This window comes from Eschrichtius robustus, chromosome 3 (genome assembly GCF_028021215.1).
Source record: "Eschrichtius robustus isolate mEscRob2 chromosome 3, mEscRob2.pri, whole genome shotgun sequence".
Taxonomy (NCBI): Eukaryota; Metazoa; Chordata; class Mammalia; order Artiodactyla; family Eschrichtiidae; genus Eschrichtius; species Eschrichtius robustus.
In genome coordinates, this window is record NC_090826.1 from 14818581 (window position 1) to 14842146 (window position 23566).

Genomic DNA, 23566 nt, shown 5'->3' on the forward strand with positions numbered 1-23566 from the left:
GGTATGTTATTTTTAATAATACACAACGTATATGATATATGTATAAATGAACAATGCTGAGAGCAGTGACTTATGCCAGGTCACACAGTATTAAAAAGCACAGGTGGTACTGGAACTTTCATCCTTCTGACTCCAAAGCCAGGTGTTCTTTTGCTTTGCCAGGCTGCTGCTGCTAGTGACTATCCTGACAGTTCCCCCCTCTTCCCTGTCCTCCCACATCCAGTCCCACCACATCATGCTGGCAGAGAACGAGCCCCTGAACAAGCCAACAATGAGGGAAGGCCAGCAACCGCAATTTGAAGCAGCCTGTGGAACAAATGCAGGGCACGTCACCCAAGTTCTATCTGCCTTTCCAAATCCTGTCATTTGTCCCTTGAGATATTCTAGTTTCATTAACAACATGTCTCCAAAATTCTACACAAACCATGTGTTCCAATATATCTGTCTTATTTGTTGCCACTCAAAAGCCGAGCCCTGAAAATAGTGCCAAGTTGAGAAGACTACAGCTAGAAGGGAAAGCACGTTCCCCGCATCAGCTCAGCCCACAGCTCAGATCAAAGCCCTGCCTGAGTCTCGGACGGATGCGGCCTCACCTTCTTCCGGTCTTCTTCATTCTCAATGGGATCCACTGCACAGCAAGGCTTGGCATAGAGCATGAAGTCGAAGCGAGCGTATTTACAGAAGCCACAGGCATTGCACAGGAAGGGGTCCTTTTCATCATAGTTGATGGATCTGAAAAACCATAGTGATTGGGTCAGGGGGCAGCAGAGGATCTGTAGGGAAAGGAGATGGACCGTGCCACATCTATACACTGCAAACTATTGCAGGGACTCTCAGAGGGGCAGCAGCAAATAGGCGAGGATGACTTAAGCAACCAGGTAACAAGAAAGGGAGACCCAGAACCAAACTTAGGGACCCCAGCACCACCCACCACTGGATGGTCACGTGAATTCACGTGCACGCGCACGCCCACGCACACCCCACTCTTCCCCTTTTCCATCCTTGAACTCCGCACTCTACATACCCATAATCCTCTAGTTATTATGAGGGCACCACACAATGAAATTGAGCACAATGAGACTCTTACAGAAAAATACAAGGAATGTACCTGGCCTGGGTGACAACCACTCACTTACCTGCATTTGTGACACTGGTAGACGTTCTCTCCACAGTTGCCGCAGACCCCTGGGTTGGCAGGGACTGAGGCACTACAGCGTGGGCACTGCAGGGTCTCCGTGGAGGCCTGATAGTTTTCATAGAAGTCTGCAAACTCAATCATCAGGTTGGAAGCCACTATTGGCAAAGGCAGGTCAATCTTCACCTCTGTCTGCCCGGGGGTCAGCTGAACCTTCTTGGCTTTGTGCCAGCGAGCTGGCCTAGGAGAGACAGTGTCAGACAGAGGGGCAGGCAGATGGCCTAAGAGCCTCTCACAAGACCCTCGGCAATGACAGTCTGATGAGACGAAGAGAAGACTGTCCCTACCTATTCTTCTAATGCCATTAATTCATTATTCTAAGGATAGGAAATCTGGCAAATAAAAGCAACTTAATTTTAAAAATATGTTTCCTCTATTCTTTCTCTCTTAAAAAAAAAAAAAGGGTATAACATACAGATGCTTTAAGACATTATATATGATAATTTTTGATACTCCAGAAAAACAAGGGAATGCACATCAAGGGAAGATATTACTCCAAAAGTATGCCACACTGAAGCCTGTAATCCCAAGAGGTACCATGATGACAACTGCCATGAGTTCCTATCAAGACAACTACCTTGGAAGGATAAAACTCAGGTTGCTTTAGAGAGGCACAGGGACATACCAGGATCCAGACCAAGTGCCAAGTAGAGTCAGAAAGAGTAAAGGCATGGGATAATTTAGAGGTAATTATATTAATACAATTAGAGCTAATATTTACTAAGCACTTATTATGTGTCAGGCTCTGTTCTCAGCACTTCACATATACTAACACATTTAATCCTTAAAATAACACCTTGAAAGTGGACTTCTCTCCATTTTACAGTTAAGGAAACTGAGGCTACGTAAATTCTCCAAGGGATGTGAACCCACAGTCTCATTCCAGAGTCTGAGGTCTTTACCAGCAGCTACGCTGACTCTACAACAGAAAATCAAATCCACCTTCTCCAGAGGGGACTGGGTCATCCCAATGAGCAGCTTCTACTTGCAGATCATCAGTGTTAACTATGCTTTTCAAAGGACAAAGAGAAAACTTCCTTTAAGCAGAGCCCCTGTGGCCATTTGTTCATGTGGTACATGCTAGCTTTATGCTACCTTAAGAGTAATACCAATACTTCCATTCTATGCACAAAGCAGCACTCCCTGTAGGTCTAAACATTCAAGTAGCAACTACTTATATTCCCTGCCCAAAAAAAATGCTTGAGTCTTCAACAACAAGTGGTCTGTCTCTGTAAAAGTTGACACTATAACCCATGCTAGTGTCCTCTTTGGCCCATATACAACATGCCTTGATTCAGATGTTGGGAGAGATAATCTAGAAAGATCCAACATCAGCATATGTAGAGGGAATGCACCATGCAGAAATGGAAGGACTTCAAACTAGAGAACCTCCTGGAGAAACACTGCCTGCTCTGTGAACAAGAGAACAGTGTCTTAATCCAAGAAACAACTACTTCCCATATAGAATAGTCTATCTAAAAATAGAACCACTCTAGTTAACATGGGTATGAGAAGCCTAGAGTCCCCCTCACTCAGCTTCCCTTCAGGCTGTTGAAGATCTTAGACCCTGAGGGCTCCACAGGACATAACTTCAAAATAGTTTTCGTCAGCATCCTTAAGAACTGGTGTTTCACCTGTGTCCCTCAGCCATGACCTAAGTAGGCAAGAGGACATACTAGGCCTCTAGGAATGTGCTGCTTTACCTGATTCCAGCAATCGAAGGCAACAACCGGTATTGAGCCTCGTAAGCCTGCTGCCCCTCCCCAGGTCTGAAAAGCCCGTACTTGTTTTTCAGCTCCACGATGGCCTGCACGGTTCGGTTGTTGTAATAGAGGTTGATAGTCCGCACCATCTTGGTCCGTTTCAGGTCCCCAATTTTCACCGTCACTTTGCTGATGGTGTGGCTGCCAATGAGCTTCACAACCTGCTGGGTGGTGGTGTACCTCGTGTCCACTTTAATGGAAGACAGCTTGATATACTAAATGCAAAAGTACACACAAAACACTGTGTTAGTTCAAGGCTAACGGCTCATCCTGTCCCCTTCAAAACTCATCAGCGTAACCCACTCTTCATCCATGGATGAAGTTTCTATTTAAGGTAGCAGGGCAGGTAAGGATTAATACCACTGCAACCAACCATTGGGAGAGGGATGCCTATACAGTAATAATCAATCTCTAAAAACAAGAAACCCACTGGCCCTGTAAGCCTCAGGACTGTCCATGTTAAAGATGTCACTTACACAAAATGGCACTTCTGGATTATTACACACCAGGCAGGGATCACTCTCCAGGTAATAGCCATCAAACTCCACTAGGCCAGACAAGGTGCTAAGGAAGAAAGCAGTCTTAGCATAAGGAGATTTTCATTTTAGAAAGCATGGAGCTTCACAAAGAAGCCATGAGAAAACCATGGCTCAATATTCCCCAAGGCAAGCTTCACTCTAGTGAGAACACAAGGAAATGTGAGAAATCCCAACAGAGTTAAGTCACAGGAAGGGAATTTCAACTGAGTGACCTTAGACGTTTCCTATTTCTGAGCTGTTCTGAGGTCACAGGAATCCTAAATGTTACATTAAAATTTGACTCAAAGAAGAGTCACAATTAAATTTACTAAAAATCATTGAATTGTACACTTGTAACGTGTAAATTTTGTTGTATGTAAATTATACCTCAATAAAGTTCGGAGGAAAAAAAAGAACAGTCACTAATAAACCAGGGAAATAATAAACTGACAGTTTAACCAACACTCTCTTCCAAAGTTGTTGTTTTTTTTGTTTTTGTTTTTTTAATGCAGCCATTTCTGTAAACTTGCCTTATGTGATTTACACTTAGACCCTTGAAAACTAGAGACCTTCTTAAATCATTGCTTACCAAACCCTAATTCAGCAGTTGCATTTTGAGCACCTTCTATGCACAAGGCCCCAACTACAAGGGAGGGATTCAAAGACCAACTAGACAGGAGCGTATTGATTCATAAATAAGAGCCAATCCATGTAGAAATAGCAACTGGACTGTTGACCGAGCTTCAAATAGGAAGAAAGCAGAACAAAACTCACTTGTAAATGTTGGAGTTGGGATGGTTGGTAAGAATGTGGTTTTGAGTACGAAGAATCTCCACAGCCTTCTGTGAATATTCTTTCAACTGAAAACAGAAGTCAATATAGGACCAGAATTAAAGCCCAAGGGAAAGTCTTACTGGCAAAGACTTTTTTCCTCTGCTTTCTAGCTGATACCACCCTAGAAGTAGCAGCCCTCATTCAGAATCAAACAAAGCTGAGCCTAACTCCTAGTCATTTAAAGGATTCTATCTTCTTTAGTAGTTTCCACGATCTTAGTGACAGCCCCTCTTTTTATACCTTGTGGAGGAAGAGAAATTTTATTATTATGGAGAAGCCATGAAATGGTTATCTAATTGCAAAAACACGTTGGATATGTGATCAGGACTGCCAGGAAACCCAGAGGAGCATCTTTCCCAAGCAACTTTAATGAGTTGCATTTTCTTCCCCACTTTATCTACTTCTATTGGCTAAGCCAAATTCAGACTATACTTATTTGCTAGTGTATATTATCTAGGTGGCATACATACTGAGAGTGCTTAATATATATTTAAAAGAGATTTCATATATGTACTCCCATGTGGGTTGATCATAACGTTTCTTAACACAAGATAAAAAAGGTTAAAATGTGGCAAGTTAGCCTCTCCGACCGTAGATCGTCTGTTACCTTCTTCTCTGTTTGTGGGGTTTTCAAGGAGAAATATCCTAGTAGGTCCACAAACTGAGCAGCCTTACGACCGTAGGCTGGGAGTTCTGGCCATATAGACCACATCAGATCTAGCAGGAGCTCCTGTTGAGATTTGCTAGAGTTTCTGTAGATAAATGACAGTTCATATTATAAGCAGCAGAAAACCCTGAGGTTCCTTTATTTATCAACAAGGCCCAGGTACCGTTTTGGAGATGAATCTATTTCCCCACAACTATGAGTTAAGTTTGAATGGCTCTACTGTTCTTTTGACAATCAACCTTAACAGATGTAGCATGATCCTTTCCTGTCTTCAGGAGGTGATTTATTCCCATCATCTGACATCTCTCAATGGCAGAAACTGAGCTTTGTTACCCTAAAGAGTCAAGCCTGGTCATCTTACAAACTTCTAAACATAGCCTTCTTAGTGGAAAACAGATCATCTCTTGCTTCTGACATCAGTTTAATAGCCAAAAAGCAGATAACTCAATGAAGAAATCTGTAATAGTCAAGAGGATTCAGACTGGTGTAAACACTGATAGTACGGACAACCTTGAGTATGTAACATAGAGCCAAGACAGAACTGTTGATACATCACCCACTCTGGTCCCAGACCCACACAGTCTGCTAAAACTAAGCCCCGGATCCTACCTGTAGATATGCAGTGTCAGGCAGTGGGCCTGCCAGCGCACGGAGGAAGAATTGGACTCTAAGAGGAAGCAACGCAGAAACTGGACCAAGGTCTCCTTATCTGCAAATTTGTTCAGCTGGTTCACCAGAGCTGTGCACAGCTGGTCCTCTTGGCTGCCTGAGCTCTCACCTGCAAGATCAAAGCAGGACTGAAGGGCTGAAAAGTAGGAACAAGTGGTCTAGGGTCCTACAGCCAGTGCTCAGGTGGAAAGAGAGGGAATTCTGTCCATGTTTTAATGTTTCACCAAAATGGTTATGATTTGAAAACAACTTTCAGTTGGTTACTGGGGGACAAAAAGTCAGCCCCAGATATAATAATCCTACCAAAAAAAGTACCTCTACAAGCCTGGCACTGACAAAGATAGTCACACTGGAGAAGGAATTTCCTTTCAAAAGTTTGCTACCTACAACAGTCAACATTACCACAGACCGGCACAGAGGGATCTGAATAATTCATTGGGGAATGTGAACCTCCACTGCTCTCCACCAATCACCTGTCTCAGGCCTCCAAGGACCATGAAAATCAGGAACGCAGAAAAAAGCTTTTGCCTTTCTGATGGCAAGGACGCAGCTAAAGCTCACTATAGCGTCCATTTGTAGAGCATTTACCAGTTTACAAGGCACATTTATAAGCATAGTTTCATTTAACACTGACAATCTCTCCACGAAGCAAGTGTTATTATTTCACAGAAAAAGAAACTTGGGCCTAGTAAAAATGTTTGGTGCACTTTGACCTTTCCTGTTACAGACACTAGGTATGGAAGTCACACTCTTTAAGGTGTCACCTTCAACATAACTGAAAATGAGACCAAGAGTAGACACTAGAGGGCATTTGGGTTTTAGGTCCCTGTAAATCAGGATGAAAACCCTTTCAGAAGAAGAGAATGACAAACTTATGGTTACCAAGGCGGGAAGGGGGGAATGCGATGAACTGGGAGATTGGGACTGACATGTATACACTACTATGTATAAAACAGACAACTAATGAGAACCTACTGTATAGCACAGGGAACTCTACTCAATGCTCTGTGGTGAACTAAATGGGAAGGAAATCTAAAAAAGAGGGGATATATGTATACATATGACTGATTCACTTTGCAGTACAGCAAGAAACTAACACAACGTTGTAAAGCAACTACACTCCAATACAAATTAATAAAAAAAAAAAAAGAAGAAGAAGAGAATGAACCATGTGCTGCTCTCAGAGAGATTAGAACACATGACCCTGGTCACTGAGACAAGAAGGTGACCCTTACCCTCTTTCTCCTTTTCCTTTTCTTCTTTCTTACTCTTCTTCGTGGATGACTTTGACTGTGTTGTGGCTTGTCCAGAACCGGTGGCCCCAGGGGCGGAGGAGGAGGAAGCACTGGAGGGCCCTGCCGAGGCCGCCAGTGCAGTGAGGACTTTGCTGCCACACAGAGCACAGGAGAGCAGCTGCAGCAGCACCGGAGACACCCCCTCATCCACCAGGAAGCTGACTTGGAGGAGGAAGTACAGGACAGCTGCAGGCAGAGGAGACGGGGGCTCAGCTCTGACACAACTGCGAGACTCACACACAAGAATGGGAGCACCTGCTCCAGACGCCAGGGCTGCCCTACTCCCACCACCTCCGTTGTCCAGGTTCTCTGCTGGAAGTTCCCAGAAGAATTTACTTACACCCTCTTTGGAAATGTCTGACAAGTACTGCAACAACTACACAGAGACTGGCTCCCAGCCCCCACTCTTTTGAAGAGGATGATTCTCCTCCTTAGTTGACCACAACAATCTGGAAGTCAGATACTCCTACCTTGTGCTCCCACCGCACCCCACATTTTATCTATGGACGCTGAGCAATCTTGTAAGTTTTTACTTGTCTTCTTTGCTGGGCAGAGTTCTGTCTATCTTGCTCATGGCTATATCTCTAGAACCCAGTTTAATGCTTGGCATATAGTGGGCTTCAATGAACAGTTCTTGAAGGAATGAATGAATAACAGCAACCAAAAGGAGAAGCACTGCTTACAGTCATCTTTGATGCAGAATTTCTGCCAGTTGATGGTTCGCTGGGCAGCAATCTCTGCACAGGCTTTCAGGTGCTCCATCTGAAATGGAAACCAATCACCAGAAATGACCCACACCTGCTGTCCTGAGGGGTCATCACCTGAGCTCTGGACTACAAACCCTGGCCCTCTGTGCAAGGTTGATCGGTGCCACGGTGAACCTGGGACCAAATCCCAAACACTGAGCCTCCTATATTCAACGTCCCACCACACAAAGCCCTTTTGTTTTCAGGGATTCTTCAGACCACTCAATAGTGCAGCAGGAAAGGTAGGTCATGACCTAAGACACTACAATTCAGTTTATTTTTTTCTTGCTAAAAGCATAATAGTAAGAACACTGGATTAGGAGTCTTTAACACTGAAGATGTTCTTTCTAGATGTTCCTATGCAATATATTCAATTTACTCCTCAAAGTCAAACAACTGATCTTAGGCGATAATACATCATTTCTTTAGTATTCAGGGACAAAAAAGAGAGGTGCACAAATCTCGGGTTGATCCTGTCCACGACATGAGCAAATGAAACTGGTAAAAAGCCCAAGCCACCCCTCCTCGCAACAGAGGAACCACTGCCAGGTGGGGGTGGGACCAGGGAGGGGCAATTGCAGACCCTGAAGCCAACTGCATGTGGCACAGCACCCAGTTGGGTATCATGGATCTACCCTGATCGCAACCCTGGCCATGATGTTCTCAAAATACTGAAAAGCCCTGTGTGTGCCGCTCCATCCTCTTACCTACTTGGCTGAGCCTCGCCCACAGCCCCTCCCTGCCCTACCACACCACCCCAGCACCGCCGTACCAGGCTGATGAGCGTGTCATACTGCAGGGCGGAGCCAGAGCTGGCTGTGACCACACTTGCCCGGAGGAAGATCCCCTGCTCCTCCAGCAGCTTCTTGATCCCGCGCACATGGGAGTCGAGGGTGTGCAAATCCCGGAGCTGGCGGTATTTCTCCTTTGACCCACAGATGAAGAGCAGAAGTTTGCGGACTTGCCGGCGCACAAATGGAGTTTGCTGGATCATCAGGTACTTGAGGGGAGAAACGACACAAAGAGTCAATGACTCTGGAACTGTATCTGTACCAGCCACGGCGCCTTGGTTTTTCATGAGCTGTTACTAAAAACTGGTAACACAAACCAAGCTACTTCCTTGCAGTCAAGCTAGCCTCTGGTGAACTTTAGTATTCCTTACAAGGACCAGGAGAAAGAAAGGCATAGAAAGAAAAACATCAAAAAGGGAAAAAACTAGTAACATTCCTGCTACCGCTCGTGGAGTACTTAGGAATCTATAGGAGGCTGGTCTCCACTCCAGCCCACCCAGAATGGACGTGTAAAGAAAAAAAACATTCAGAATCTCTCTTTCAGGTAAAAGAGGCGGGGAAGAAGCTGCGTTGTTACATCTACATGACTTGAAATGGCTATTTGCGGTTTGCTAACATTCTTCGTCCCAGAGTTAATCTCATGCTTGCTGTGCAGGTTATTCAGCTATTTTCTCTCAGCTCCAAAGCCACCCCACCATACCCTGCTCTGTGATGTCCAGTCCAGAACTAAAGCTAACTGCGCTGTTTCTTGCCAGCTGGTTCCCTCTTAGGTTCTGCCAGTGGGGAGCACTGGAGGGACACCAAAAGGCAGGAGGGAGAGAAGGGACTTGCTCCTTCCCACCTGCCTGCCGTCCCAGGAGCAGCCCTTCACCCTAGCGGCCTCCAGCATCTCTTCAATAGTCAAGGACAAACCAGGTCCGGGTGGCCCTGTTCACCGGCTTCTTTTAGAACTTCCAGAACCAAGCACATCACAACCCTTCAGAGCTCCTGAGGTACGGGCAGCAGCAGACCCTCCTCAGACCCGCCAGCCTCTCCTCTGCGTTCAGGGGGCCGCTGGCAGCTGCTGCTGGCAGTTACTAGCCCTGTGCTACCGCAACGTTCCCTTTTTATCTTTTTGGTTCTTCAGTGGCTGTTTAACCAATTCTCTGTATTAAAATCTCTCAGTTCATTTAACTAGTATACTTTCTGTTTTCCAGGCAGAGTCCAAACTATTAAACTTGTCCATTATCACCACATGTGGGGGAAGGTAAGTGTAGAGAATCAAAAACTAAAGTGGATGGCTTGCTCTGATACACATCTTCCACAGTTTCACCACATAGTACACTCTGGAGGGGCAAGACCTAAATGGCGGGAGGGACTCTGCTGGGGGAAACACCACATGCAGGTTAGGATGCAAGGGAGCCACAAAGGCAGTCACAGCCGGTGTGTCCTCTCCTCGACTGGGACCTTCACTTACCTCTGAGAGAAAGTAAAACCACGAATGATCAAAGACAGGAGGTGGGATTCGAGAATTGGTGTCAGCGATCTTTTTGATTTGGTATGGCAGCCTCAGGACCATCTCTGTGAGAAGCTGAGTATAGGCCTCAAACACATCAGCAGCATGGCCCTGGGAGAAGAACATTTGTATAAGAACCTGTGATTGACAATTTCCCCTGACCACAGTTAGGAAAAAGACTGGTCTATTGCTCACTAGGAGTACCTCACGTTGAAGATGGTAAATGGCACCTTTCAAAGCTGGAGACTTCACCGACTGATAGTTTAGTTTACAGATCCAGGAAGACCCCAGGCTCCCGGGGGCAATTTCATTACATGCAAAGCTTATTGTGGAGGCAGATCTCACTGCTCTTAAAAGTTCTAACATTTCACTCTGGTTTTTGACACTGGATTGATTTTACTCTGCTTACACAAAAATTAGAATAGGAAAAAATTGAAAACACTGTAATGGAGAAGGATTTCTGACTTTCTATGAGATGTATTCCATTCCCTAGAACCAAAGCTTTCCATGATAACAAGAAATATTCCTGTAACCAAGGGGGTGTCAAAGATCACTAAACTCAGTCGAGATCCTGGGCCCACACACAGAGGCAGGGGTACCAAGAGATTGAGGACAATGGAAACAACAGCTATGCTACAGCCTGTGTGGTCCCCAGGAAGAGTCTGCGAGAGTTTGGGGGCATGTGTCCCACATATTCAATCACCAGTTGTTTATCAGATCTATGTCAAGCACTGGGAGTGTGAAGAGAAATGAAATATGGTCTTTGCTGATAGTCTGGAGGGGAAGACTCTACATGTGTGCACAGGGTGCTCTGGGACCCAGGGAAAGGCCATCTCACTCAGACAGCAGGAAAGTGTGTGCTGGGGAAGGATCCAATACTTGAGCTGGGTCTTGAAGAAGGGCTAGGAATTAACTAGACAGGAGAAGGAAGGGATGTAGGAGAGGAAAAAATTTCTGAAGGGACAGCATGTACATTGGGAGAGACGCACAGATTAGCAGGGCTGCATGCAGGGGTGTTATAGTTGATAAAGTAGAGAATCAAGTAGATAGCTGGATCGGCAAAGAACTTTTTGGCTGAAAAGTTATGGAAAACCACTAGAAGGTTACACAAAGAGAAGGACATGATCAGATTCACAATTTTTGCCCTGTTATACTCCCATACTATTCGAAGCAGTCCTGAGTATGCAATAAGAAGCACAGCTACCCCAGGCCATCATGCTCCACTACACAGACTCAAATGGAACAGAAATGGTAATAATAATTAACATTTATTGAGCACTGGTATGTGTTAGGCACTGCGCTTTACAAACATCACCTCATCCAATGCTCACAACAACTTTATAAAGCAGATACTATGTGTATGCTCATTTTTCAGGTGTGCAAACTGAGGCTTACTAAGGTTAGGCAGAACTTCTCCAAGCTTCATGGCTGGTAAGTGGGAACACCTGTTCCCGAGGGACACGTTCCCGGACTCACCTGACCAGAAAGCCCATCTTCTAAACTAGGGCATCCTGTAACAGCAGGGGGAGTATGTGACATCCTCGGCTCCTTCAGCGCTACTCACTGAGACTGAAGAGGACAGTGCCCTGGATGAGGGACAGGAGTGGTTCACTGCCCGGGGAAGGACCTCACCTTCACATACTGGCGGAGGAAGAATGGGCTCATGTCGGGTGGGGATGACGTAGTATGTGGTTTCAGCAGCTGGCTGGTAGCCACGGGTTCCTCATCGTTCTGCTGGCTCTTCCAGTACTCCAGCAGGGACTTGAGCACGTGCAGGCAGTAGTCCACAGCGCCAGAGCTCAGCAGGGCTGCTGCTGTGGCACTGGAGATGAGGGAAGATGACTGGGGAAAAACCAGGGAGAAGCTAAGAATGGCCTGTAGCACAGTGTGGCATTCAGCTGAGTGTTGGCGGTAGGAAACGCACTCACAACAGCCTTAGGAGTAGCTGTCACGGAAGTGAGGGAGTCACTCTCTTGAGTTAAAAGTTTCCCGACTAGCTCAAACATTTCCCCCACTCTTCTGAACACCAGCATGGTAAGAGAAAACAAAGAAACACCAGTTCCCAACTCTAATCTCCCTACACATATGTGCCAGAGGCCAAGGAGGCCAGGATTAGATAACCCTTCCACCTGCAGGGAAGAGGTTTTCTCTTTCTCCTTGGACAGCTAGAAAAGAAGCCCATTTATGTTAAAGAGAGAGAAAACTTTCCACTATAGGCACTTCTTTGCAGCCCCACTCTCCTAGTAGGGGCTCTTTCCATAGAACCAGCTTCCAAAGGAGATGGGGTGAGTGATCACATGAACAGAAAAGCGGGAGAAAAGCTACTGTAAATAAAACCATTAGGAGAGCCTGGCAAACCCCAGCCACCCACACAGCTCAGAAGCTCATTAAGACTGGACGCAGTTCAGCCTCCATTTCTACCTTCTCTGCTTTGTGTTAATCTCCTTTCCAGCACACACCACTGCTTTCTCTCTGCTCTATTACCATACCTTATAGCAACATACAGGAGGGGAATCCTCTTGGCCACTCTGCGCCTGGCAGAACAGTCTCCTGCTTTTCAATAATGGAACTTCCAAACGCTTTAACCACCCCCAGTGGAGGGATTGTTGGAAAAGATCAGAGCTTGGAAGGGACCCCGAGAAAGGTGGATGCTCTGCCCCTGAGCGGTGGCAGCTTAGAATCTTACTGCTCTCGAGCGACGACGGCCTGGCTCTAACAGAGGCCTCTGCCTGCTGTCCGAGCGCCACCCAGACAATCCTCGTTCCTTTCCCCACGCCCATTAGCCCAAAGCAAGATACCTCGCATATGGAAGACTTGGATCCGGATTTGGTCCTGGACATGAAGACACTCAGGAGTCTCATCACCACCAGGTGGACCTCATTCAGGGCACTGCGTTCGTTCTTCTTGGAGACATCCTGCGGACAGAGGCGGAGCCCAGAAGACCACACTTACTTTAAACTTGAGGCGTCCTCTCAACAAGATTGCCTCACATGGACTCAGAGAAAAAACAAGCTCCAATGTACTTGTGGTCTATACGTGGATGATCTAGAGCCTGATACACCTAGGAAGCCATGTTAAGATACAAACAACCAATTTATTGTTTTTACCTTGTGGAGCTACAAAAGGTCCATGAGGGCAGGGACTTGGTCTTGTTCCTCATTTATAGCCAGAGCCAAAAGTATGCCAGGGCCAAAGCAGGCACTAAAAACGTTTCTGATGAATCAACAGAACTGGAGCCCTCAGTGGAGGGTCACCCCCTGAAACTAGGTGAAGCTCCTCTAAGAGAGGAATGAAAAACTGAAAACCGATCTCAGCCAATCCCTGCCTCTCACACAGTATGACTCTCAAATTTCACCTTCTTATCCATGCCCAGTTCAGCAATAAGCTGGGAGAGCAGGTTGTCCAGGGCCCCCTTGTCTTTCTCATCTTCTCCATCCAGATCTGTAGTAAGCATCAGAATGACCTGGACATCAACAGAGAGAGAAAACATGAAAGCCAATTCCCTAAAGAACAACAATTCTAAACACAAGGTGTTTCAGAAGAAATCCCAGTCTTCCTGACTGCCCTGTCAAGCATAACAATAATCCATGAAAAGGTTCTAAGTCCTAAGGTAACCAAAGTTGAAGTGTCCAGAGTCAGAAGAGTCAAATTATGGCATATGTTACCCTTGGCCATCACAGAAAATGTTCTGCAAAAAGTCTGCAAAACTAATTGACTAGCCTACACTATATCCAACCAAAGTGGCTTAAGATATGGCACTGTGGTATTCTAATTAAAGAACAATTTTGCCTAAGACGAAGGCAGCTAGTGGGAGAATAGCTATCAGACCACACTCTATTACTAATACTAATAAAGAGTTACTAGACACTAAGAATCTCTGGAGCAGACTTTTGTTCCTGGCTCTGTCAATAACTACCTGGATAGCTGTAGAAATTTTTTAACTTCATTCTCTGATCCTCGGCCTTCTCATCTATAAAATGAAGGGCTATAACTTGCAATTCAAAATTACATTCCATTATTCTATAACCTAATACCAAACCAAGTCTTACAGAGCCTCAGAAGGAGAGCTGTGAGCATGCTTAAGGATGGTCCAACTTTGATGTGACAGACCCAAGTGAACTGAGGGATACCTGCATGTATGGAATGGCCCGGACACCTCCAACACTTCGTAACTGGGGCAAAGTTTGCAGTAGTCTCTCCAACAGCATCAGACGGACCATGTGCAGCCTAAAAGATGAGGGAAAATACATGAAACATGAGCTAATACACAAACACTAACCAGCTGAATATAGTTCTTTCCTCCTGCCACTGACGTAAATAGGGAAGCTACTTCTTAGGAACAATCCTAGCATTTAAAAAAAAAAAACTGTTAAGACATGCCTTTGGTATACCAGTAACATAGAAGGAAAAATCTCACTCTGTTAAAGTGGACCAAAACTATTCCAAGATACAACTGATGGTACCGAAAACTTACTACAGGAAGTTAAAATATTTCTCAAGCAACCAGGTCCTGGTTGTTCTCAATATTCAAACCAAACCTTCAATAGTAAGCTCTATGGCTTTTTCCAACACATGGCCCTATTCCGCCTCCAAGCATTATTTTCTGGAATTCTGCCGTCTACAAATTTTACATCACCCAATTGTATAGTGACCTAGCCCCTTCTTCTTGTTTCCCAAGTCCTTAGGAAGGCCAGTCACTGCTTTGCCCTCTCACAGCTTAGTCATCATTTTTCCTAGTATAAAATTCAATCTCAACATCAATACTAGAACCGTGAGTTCTCCCATATATGCAGTTGGCCACTACCTAGCCTTCTTCATCTGCAGATGTACAGCTGGGCTTCTGTAGTATAACAAATATGTGTTTCTGGATCTCTAGTGAATATGCTGATTCAAGAGGACCAATATGAAAATTAATTAGGGTCTTGTCAACAAGTTGGTTGGCAGTCTCACCTAACACAATCTTACACAGACTAACAGTGCATTTGCTAAATCAATTAATGGATTCACTCTCAAAATTAATAAACCATTTTGCTTCATTTTACTTTACATGTGTAAGAAACCACATGCCTTCATATTTTTTAAGTGTGATTTTCATGCATTCCATATCCTAGCAGGTATCCAGAATATTTTCAGTATAATAAAAGTCTGAATGAAAATAGTCTTGAATAATAAATGACAATTTTTCTAAAAGAACTTGAAGGAACGAGCTAAACAACCTTCAGAATATAGTAATACACAAAAGCCCAGGCATGCATCTTCGAATAATTAGACCAGCTGTGTGAGGACTACAAATGAATAAAAATTGCTCAGGAACAGATAAGGTACAAGTGATGAAAGATGAGATGACAGCAGCAGCTTAATACTTTTAGGATAAAACATAACAAGTTCTGAGACAGATTAAAATCCTCAGATTTGGAGAACGTGCATGTGAATATACACAGAAAGGAAAAAGCCAACATAATGAGTAGAGTCTGGATCTGGACTAAGATCATGCCAGATTACTGACTTTTCAAACTCTTAAGATAGTAGTACTCTTGCAACTTAACAAAAAAATTAAACAGTGTACCAAAATTACAATTTCCTCCTCGTGACAAAGTAAAACCAATTCAGTTATTCTATTATTTAAAACAATAAGTTACTTAACAATTCTTTAATTAACTTATTCCTGAAAAATACAGTTAACTTAAAACAACTTTAGAGAATTTCATTAGCAATATGGCTAGGTTACCTAAATTGACCCTCCAGCTAAAAACAAATGAAAATCCTAAAAAGATATAACAACATTTTCGAAATAATGAGTCTCAAGAAATTTCAAAGCATCGAAATCACATAGTATGTTCCCCAACCACAGTAAATTAAACTGTAAATCAATAACAAAAATAATTAGAAAATCCCCAAATGTTTGGAAATTTGGCAACGTATTTCTAAATATCCCATGGGCCAAAGACTAAATTACAAAAGAATTTAGAAAACATTTTGAACTGAACAGCAATGAAAATACAACATATAAAAATATGTGAGCTCCAGCCAAAGCAATGTTAAAGGGAATTTTAGAGAGAAATATATAGCTTCAAATATGTATTGAAAAAGAAAGGTTTAAAATCAATGATTTAACCTTCCATCTTACGACACTAAAAAAAAAAAAAACAGAAAATTATCCCCCTCCCCCAAAAATAAGATACTAAAACAAAAAAAGTTAGTAAGAAGAGAAAGGAAATAATCAAGAGTGGAAATGAAATAGAAAGTAGGTATATAACAGAGAAAAATCAAAGCCAAACGTTGGTTCTTTGTAAATAAAGTTGATAACTTCTAGCAAGACTGACTTTTGGGGGGGGAAATATTTGTTACCCATACTAGAAATGAAAAAAGGTATATCACTACAAATCCTAAAGACATTAAAAGGATGATAAGATATATTATGAACAACTTTATCCCAGTAAAATGAATGAATTCCTTGAAAAGCACAACATACCAAAATTGACACATGAAGAAAAAGAAATAATTCTGTGTCATTTAAAGAATGAATCTATAGTTGAAAGTCTTCCCTTAAAGAAAGTCTTCCCTTAGAGACCCAGGTGACTTCACGGCTAAATTTTTCCAAGAATTCAGACGAAATAAAATCAATCTTACACAAACTCTTGTAGAGAACAGAGAATGGGAAACATGTCCTCACTTACTTTATGAGGCCAGAATAACATGAATACCGATACCTGACAAAAACATTTCAAAGAAGAAAAATTACAGGCCTAAATAAAGTATCAGCAAATCAAATCCAGTGATACAAAAGATAAGACATCACGATCAGGTGTCCCCAGAAGGTTGGTTTAATAACGGAAAATATCAATTACTGTAATTTACAACCTTAAACAGAATAAAGGAGAAAAACATATAATCAACTAAGTGCCACAAAAGCAACTGGAAAGCTTCAAAAACCAACCCAAGATAAAATATCTCCCAGCAAACTAGTAGCAAAACTTAATTTGATAAAGAATATCCCAGAAAACCTTCCACTTAACATCATACTTCATGGTAAAGTAGGAAACCTTTTCTCCTGTGTCTGGGAATGAGGTAAGGATTTCCACCATCACCACTTCTCTCCTACCCAATACAATAAAGCAAGAGAAAACAGTTAAAAGGTGTAAAGATTGAAGGGAAAAAACTTAAATGTCATTATTTACAGGAGACAAGACTGTTCATGCAGAATCTGTGATAAGAATTAATCTAATTACCAAACCCATAATTAGGATTAATCTAATTATCAAAACCTATAATTAGAATTTAAGTGAATTTAGAAAGATCACAGAATACAAGGTCAAAATAAAAGCAATAATGAGCTCACTAGCAATTAAGAAATTATTAGGCCAGAAAATGAGTAAAGATAGAAATCCAGAGGGGTAAGCAGAGCCCTGAGACTGATTTCAGGGCATCCAAAAACTTGAGGCTATGATGCTCTAACGGCAACTTGTACATCAGGTTGCTAGGACCTTACAAGGCATCTGGACTAGGAAAAGAGGCCTAGAATCTGCCCCAAGTGAGGCGAGTCTTCAAAGAGAATCTCATAAAAAAAACACAGAAGGCTACACCCTGAGTTTAAAAGTAAACAAATATACCACTTCCCCCCGTACCACTTTTTCCCCATCCAGGAGTCTGTAAGAAAAATTAGCTGACTCAAATCCTGATGCTGAGACAAAAGCAGGAAAAAAAGAATCAGCTGCTGAAATATAGTCCAGTTTATATATCTTTTTCCTTTTGGCTAATACTTTTTGTGTCCTATTTAAGAAATCTTTGCCAACCCTAAGTTATGAAGATATTTTGTCTTCTAAAACCAGTACGGTGTCACCTTTTGTGTTTAAATCCATAGCAACTGATTTTTGTGTATGATCAGGTCAAGACTCATTTTATTCCATATTAATTTCCAACCAACCTATTGCCATTGATTGAAAAGACCATCTTTCTTCCACTGTACAGAAGTCTCATCTGTGTCATAAATCAGTTGACTATGTATGTGTGAATCTGTTTCTGAACGCTAGTCTGTTTTGTTAATCTATTTTGTCTGTCCTTGCACCAATATCCTCACTGTCTTACTGAGCACAGCTTTATAAGCTACAGTTGTGTAGTCTTCTAATTTTGTGGGTTTTCTTCAATATTGCCTTAGCTAATCTTAGTCCCTTGCTCTTCCAAATAAATGTTAGTATCAGCTTGTCAGTTTTGACACATAAATAAAGCCAGCTAAGACTTTTGACCGGGATTATACTGAACCTGTATCAATGTTAAGACAATTGTTATCTTTATAATAATGAGTCTTTCAATCCATAAACATGGTATATCCCTTCATTTATTTAGATCTTCTTTAATTTCCCTCAATGAGCTTTTATAGTTTTCAGTGTAGAAGTGTTATATATCTTCCAAACTTATAACTATGTATTTGATGTTTTCTAATGTCACTCGAATAAATCTTAGGAAACTATAAATAACTAAGCAGAGGAATTTAAAAAAGAAAGAAAAGAGATATTAAGATACATGGAGAAGAGAATATGATGGTCTAACATCTATTTAAGTCCCAGAAAGAGAAATAACAGAAAATGAGGCAGAAGCAATGCCCAATGAGATTAATGAATGAGATATTTGAATGAGATTAATGAATGAGAAGTTTCTAGAATTAATAAAAGACACTAACCCAAACATTCAAGCAGAACAAATGTAAAGAAATCCATCCTAAACCTATCCCAGTAAAACTACAAATAACAGTGACAAGATAAAGATCTTAAGAGCAGCAGTAAAGACACTGTTTTCAAAGAAGCAATAATTGTAACAGCAGGTGACATCTCATTGGCAATAACAATGGATACCATTTTCAATTTTGGGAGGATACAACCATCAACACAAAATTCTATCCCCATCAAAAATACATCCACAAAATGTAAGCTAAATAAAGACATTTTCCAGACTAACAAAACCTGAGATTTTGAAAGCAGGGGACCTCCCCTAAAGGAAAATCTAAATGACATACTTCAAGAAGAAAATGATCCTAGATGGAAGGTCTGAGATGCACAAAGAAAACATGGGCGTAGAAAGTGGTAAACGTGTGAGCAAATCTAAACAGACACTGACTACATAAATTATATAAAAGAGCAATAATATCTTGAAAGCTTTAAAAAGACTTTTCTTAAAACACACAAATATAATAGCTTAAATTGATAAGAATGAGCAAAGTCTTCTAAGGTACTCATTCAGGAAGAAGATATAGCTCTTAGTTAACTTTAGTTTTGGTTAAGTATGCATGTTGAAGTGATTAGTATAACTACTAAAAGACTGGAAACAGAGTAAACAACCTCCAAACTTGCAAAGTTGGGGCAGGGGGGAATGAGAAAAGAGCAAATCAACCCACAAGAGGGCTACAAAGAAAAAGAAACACGGAAACAGGCAGAACAAATAAGAAGCACAAAATAAATTCAAATATATCAGTAATTAACATCAGTTATAAATGAACTTAACTGTTCCAATTAAAAAGCAAAGGTAACTGGATTAAAAATATTTTGAAAAATAAACTTCAAAGAACCAAAAATCACAAAGATCACATTATCTGAACACATGGAATTAACCTAGAAATCACATGAAGAGGAAAAAAAAAGATTAAGTAGAAAATGCCTTTTAGGTTAAGCAGTTAAGAAACAAATCCCATCAAAATATCAACAGTTAACTGAGCCAGAGGTCATCTTCCCCAAAGGGATGCTGCAAGAGTTTAAGTGGAAGGACACAGGGAATAGAGGAAACACTCACTGATGCCCTCCCAAAATGTCTCCGATGCCTGACTGTTCAGTTACCTCTTTTTCTGATAGAAATCATTCAGTTCAAAATACTGATTTCTGCACTAATGTGATAACTATGGGCCTCACCAAATTTAACAAACATTGTATCACGAGTATATTCTTAGGTTTCTTTTCTTCCTCCTCTTCTATTTCTCTAGTCATCTTTTGGTTAAGAATACATTCCTCCACCAATCCAGTACCAAATACCACCAGAATTTCTTCAGGGGGCTGGATTAGGATTTTATGGATTACTTTCCATTTGCCAAATGCCCCACCACTGGTATTTCTAGTCATAAACTTGTATTTGCTGTTTGATCTCTCTATTACCTAATAAACATGCTGAACAAGCAGTTATTTCTAGTATTTACTTAATAACTATCACTTTTGAGCCCAGAACAGTGTCATTTATGAAGAGAAAGCTACAAAATGAGTGTACAGTTAATGATGAAACAAGAAAGATTTGACTAAGGAGGACACGTGTTTTTACGACAATCCCTTTTACTAAGGGATACAGGCGGGCCCTACGAAAGAAACCACTTTCTATTCTCTCTGCAATTGATTTGATGAAATTCTAATTAGGACCAGAAGACAGACCTAGAACACTTCTTAAGGTTTTTAAACCTTCTCCCCTAGGAAAGCCTCTTGAGTGCAAGTGGCCAGCTCCTGACCTGTTGCTAGCGTGGACATCTCCTTCCCCTTCCCCTTCTCCTTCTCCCTCGGAGCCATCTCCTTCCTGATGTCCGGTGGTGGTGCTGATGGCGCCAGTGCTTGAACTGACACTTCCTGGTCCAGCCGGATGCCCCTCTGCTGTGGCATCACCATAAGCACTGCTCCGGCCAGATACTAGAGGGAAATGTTTTAAAAAGTACAAATCAACTCCCAAAGCACGGTGGAATCCAGTGCATTCTTAAGTCAGCAATTACCTGACTGGTAGCTTTAGAAAATTTTTTTCTTCTGTGTGAAGGTCAATAAGGATTGAATTCACGATTTCGGCCCCACAGGACTAAATGACTAAATTACTAAATGACTCTCTGGGTACCCAAAGAACAGAAGATCCACCCACAAGAACAATTAATCTCAACTGTTGATAAATTTCCATCTCATACTCCAGAAGAAACACATACTGATTTGGGAATCTCGAAATTATCAGCTACTCTATATCTCTTCCACAAAAAATTTTCATATCCAATTTTTAAGCAGAGACTGATTTTTAAGATCAAACCAAAATGGCTTGTCATGCTTCCTCATTCTAGAAGCCCAACCCCCACCAGCCAGTACAGATGGCCTGCTATATTAATATACCAGATCATTAACAACGGGACTGCCCAAAATCTCTTCCACAACAGAAGAAGCAAAAGCCACCGTAGGACTGATTTCAAAGTCATACCATCCTTGTTTTCAACTAATCATGATTTGGGATTATGTATGTCATTTTTTTCTTCCACTAACAGATAATTAAACTCCCCTTTGCTGAAACCAATCCTAGGACCCAGGCAGGGATTTCTATTTTGTCCCCACCCTCTCTGCCCAAGGATATCAGGACCTCCAGCCGTATTACCACTGTGCTCGCCAGCCACCGAGTCCACTGCACTTCCCCCGCTCTCCGAGCCCACACTACCACCGTGGTCAGCAGGGGAGGTCCGAAGGGTGGAACCATCAGTTGCTGCTGTGCTGCCCTCGTCGTCTGAGGCTGGAGCTGAGAGAGTAACGAGAGCTGTTACAGGTAAAAACCCCTCTTTGGGGCAAAAGCATCAAACTACATAGTGCAGAAGACACAATGCAGTTTACACATCCTGTTGTCAAAGAAAAAAGGGAAGGATTTGCTTTGCTGGTTAATCACTAACAGGAACAAACGCTATACATGGTGCATTGCAAACAGTACTTAGACAGAAGTGAAAACCCAGTTCACTGGGCATTTCCTTCACTGTTACATCACAGTGCAAGTAAAACAGTGCAGAGATTCAAGAAGAATCTGTGACATGGACACTCAGTTTTCTAGCTAAAACGCTTCACAGTCACCACAGTCTAGGTGTTACTGACACCTGCTGAGATTGGAAAATAGCCATTACCATTCAAAAGCATAGATTCTGAATTTTCATGAGATTTGTTTTGCAATCAATTTATGCTTATGCTAGGAAATCACTTATCATGAGCTCTCAAATCAACCTTGTCTGTTTTTTTAATCAGATGGTCCAGAGGGGAGCTCATTTGGAAATTTCAAACTTCCTAATCATCCTCATCAGATGCTAATAATGAAGCAAGGAAATTCCTCAGAGACAGCCACAGCATCCAGGATCAGGGCTGAGCTGAGACAGGAGGAAAATGCTGGATGAGATACATGGGGGAGAAAAGCCAAGACAGCCACAGAGCACAGTAGGAACACAACTGGCACAGCACAACAGTGACCTCCAAGCCTGAAATGACAGCAACTAAAGAGACCTAAGAAAAGCAACAAGCCATGGCAGCAGGCGACAGGGGACAGCCAGTTTCTCCCTTTCTTATCTATCCAGGATAAAACGCCCAAAACAAGAAACAAAGAAAAAAAAAAAAAAGAAAACAAATAGAGGGACACATCAGTCTGAAAACTCTCAATCAACCCTTAAATTACTCAGGGGCTGATTTTCCAGTAGATTGTTCAGATGTTCCATCCTCCTCTATTTGGTCCAACTCTCCACTCAGGACATTTTTTTTCTTATCAGATTAGGAAAAGAGATTGAAAGTAAACACAAAATGAGGTCTGAAGATTTCCTATGCATTTGAATTGTCCATAAAAACCCTACCCACCAAGCTCAGATCCCACGCTGACCTGAAGTGTAACTCAGCTTCTTGTAGCTTCACTTTTATTTGCAAATGAAGAGAAAAGAGTTAAAAGGTTTGAGCTCCATTTCTTGTCTCCCTTTTGAAACTGTCTAAAATGTTAGAACTCTGGTGAAGAACCCTGAAAGCTGTGATTTAAGCTCTAAAGCCGATCAACCTGCAAGCTGTTCTCTTGGCCTTTCCTTGGGGAATTAGCTGAAGCCAGGCAGCATGCAAAGTGTAGGGAAGCAGAGCCATGAATGCCTTTGCCAAGCTGCATCACTATGCCTTCCACACCCGCATTTCTAGAGCAAAGGCACAAGCAGGAAGTCCAGAATGGCCTGTCAAAGCAGCTGCCCATTACACTCTCACAGCGTTGGAAACGAGGCCTGAGGGTCCTGGGGCCCTGAGCCGGCGCTCCTTGCTGTGGACAGTTACCTGATGCTGTGGTGTCAGAGAGGGTTCCTGCGTCCAGAGAGGAAGAGCTGGGTGCCTGGCCGGACAGCCCCAGGCTCTGCAGGCCCAGGGCACTGCTGCTGCTGCCTGGGAAACAAGTGGAGAGTGAGCACAGCATCCCCTCCAGACCCCATCCACAGCGCCGCCTGGCCACCTGCTGCCCTCAGGAGTCTAAACTCACCAGTGTGTGACCCCCTCTGGCCTAGAGGAAGTTACTCAACAGCCATTGCTGTCCACCCACCAAATTTAGTTACAGAGATGGTGGAAGCCTTCCTTCAGCTCAGGCAGGACACAGGCTGGAGGAATCTAACAGATTTGGGAGGAAATAATCCAAAAGACCAAACTAACAGAAACTATGAGATTGGCTCCCAGACTAAAAATCCCACCATGATCCCTCTCACTCTCCACCTGTATCTCTGAACAGCTCTCACCCAGATCAACCTCTCCCCAAATCTGGGGACGAGCTAAGTCAGCTGGATATCAGTAACTGCCAAACCCTCTTTCCTGTACAAGGCCAATGGGCCACTGTGTT

The 23566-nt window shown here is 42.6% G+C and overlaps 1 protein-coding gene across 7 annotated transcripts in view; it reads right to left on the reverse strand.

Annotated features, from left to right (window-relative positions):
* The window catches only part of UBR4 (ubiquitin protein ligase E3 component n-recognin 4), a 126233-nt gene that overhangs the window by 39839 nt on the left and 62828 nt on the right, over positions 1 to 23566 (reverse strand). For 3 of the 7 annotated variants that reach the window (XM_068539034.1, XM_068539030.1, XM_068539029.1), the window contains 18 exons: positions 23017 to 23121; positions 21341 to 21496; positions 20451 to 20625; positions 14104 to 14200; positions 13329 to 13436; positions 12772 to 12888; positions 11606 to 11815; positions 9935 to 10084; positions 8460 to 8687; positions 7625 to 7703; positions 6882 to 7127; positions 5587 to 5755; positions 4918 to 5062; positions 4251 to 4336; positions 3435 to 3522; positions 2980 to 3173; positions 1137 to 1376; positions 594 to 732 (listed from right to left, as the gene is read on the reverse strand). In XM_068539034.1, the coding sequence (XP_068395135.1) occupies positions 594 to 732; positions 1137 to 1376; positions 2980 to 3173; positions 3435 to 3522; positions 4251 to 4336; positions 4918 to 5062; positions 5587 to 5755; positions 6882 to 7127; positions 7625 to 7703; positions 8460 to 8687; positions 9935 to 10084; positions 11606 to 11815; positions 12772 to 12888; positions 13329 to 13436; positions 14104 to 14200; positions 20451 to 20625; positions 21341 to 21496; positions 23017 to 23121 (2732 nt within the window). The remainder of the gene's footprint in view (positions 1 to 593; positions 733 to 1136; positions 1377 to 2979; positions 3174 to 3434; positions 3523 to 4250; positions 4337 to 4917; positions 5063 to 5586; positions 5756 to 6881; positions 7128 to 7624; positions 7704 to 8459; positions 8688 to 9934; positions 10085 to 11605; positions 11816 to 12771; positions 12889 to 13328; positions 13437 to 14103; positions 14201 to 20450; positions 20626 to 21340; positions 21497 to 23016; positions 23122 to 23566) is intronic. The other 4 variants (XM_068539035.1, XM_068539031.1, XM_068539032.1 and 1 more) reach the window with 3 other exon arrangements.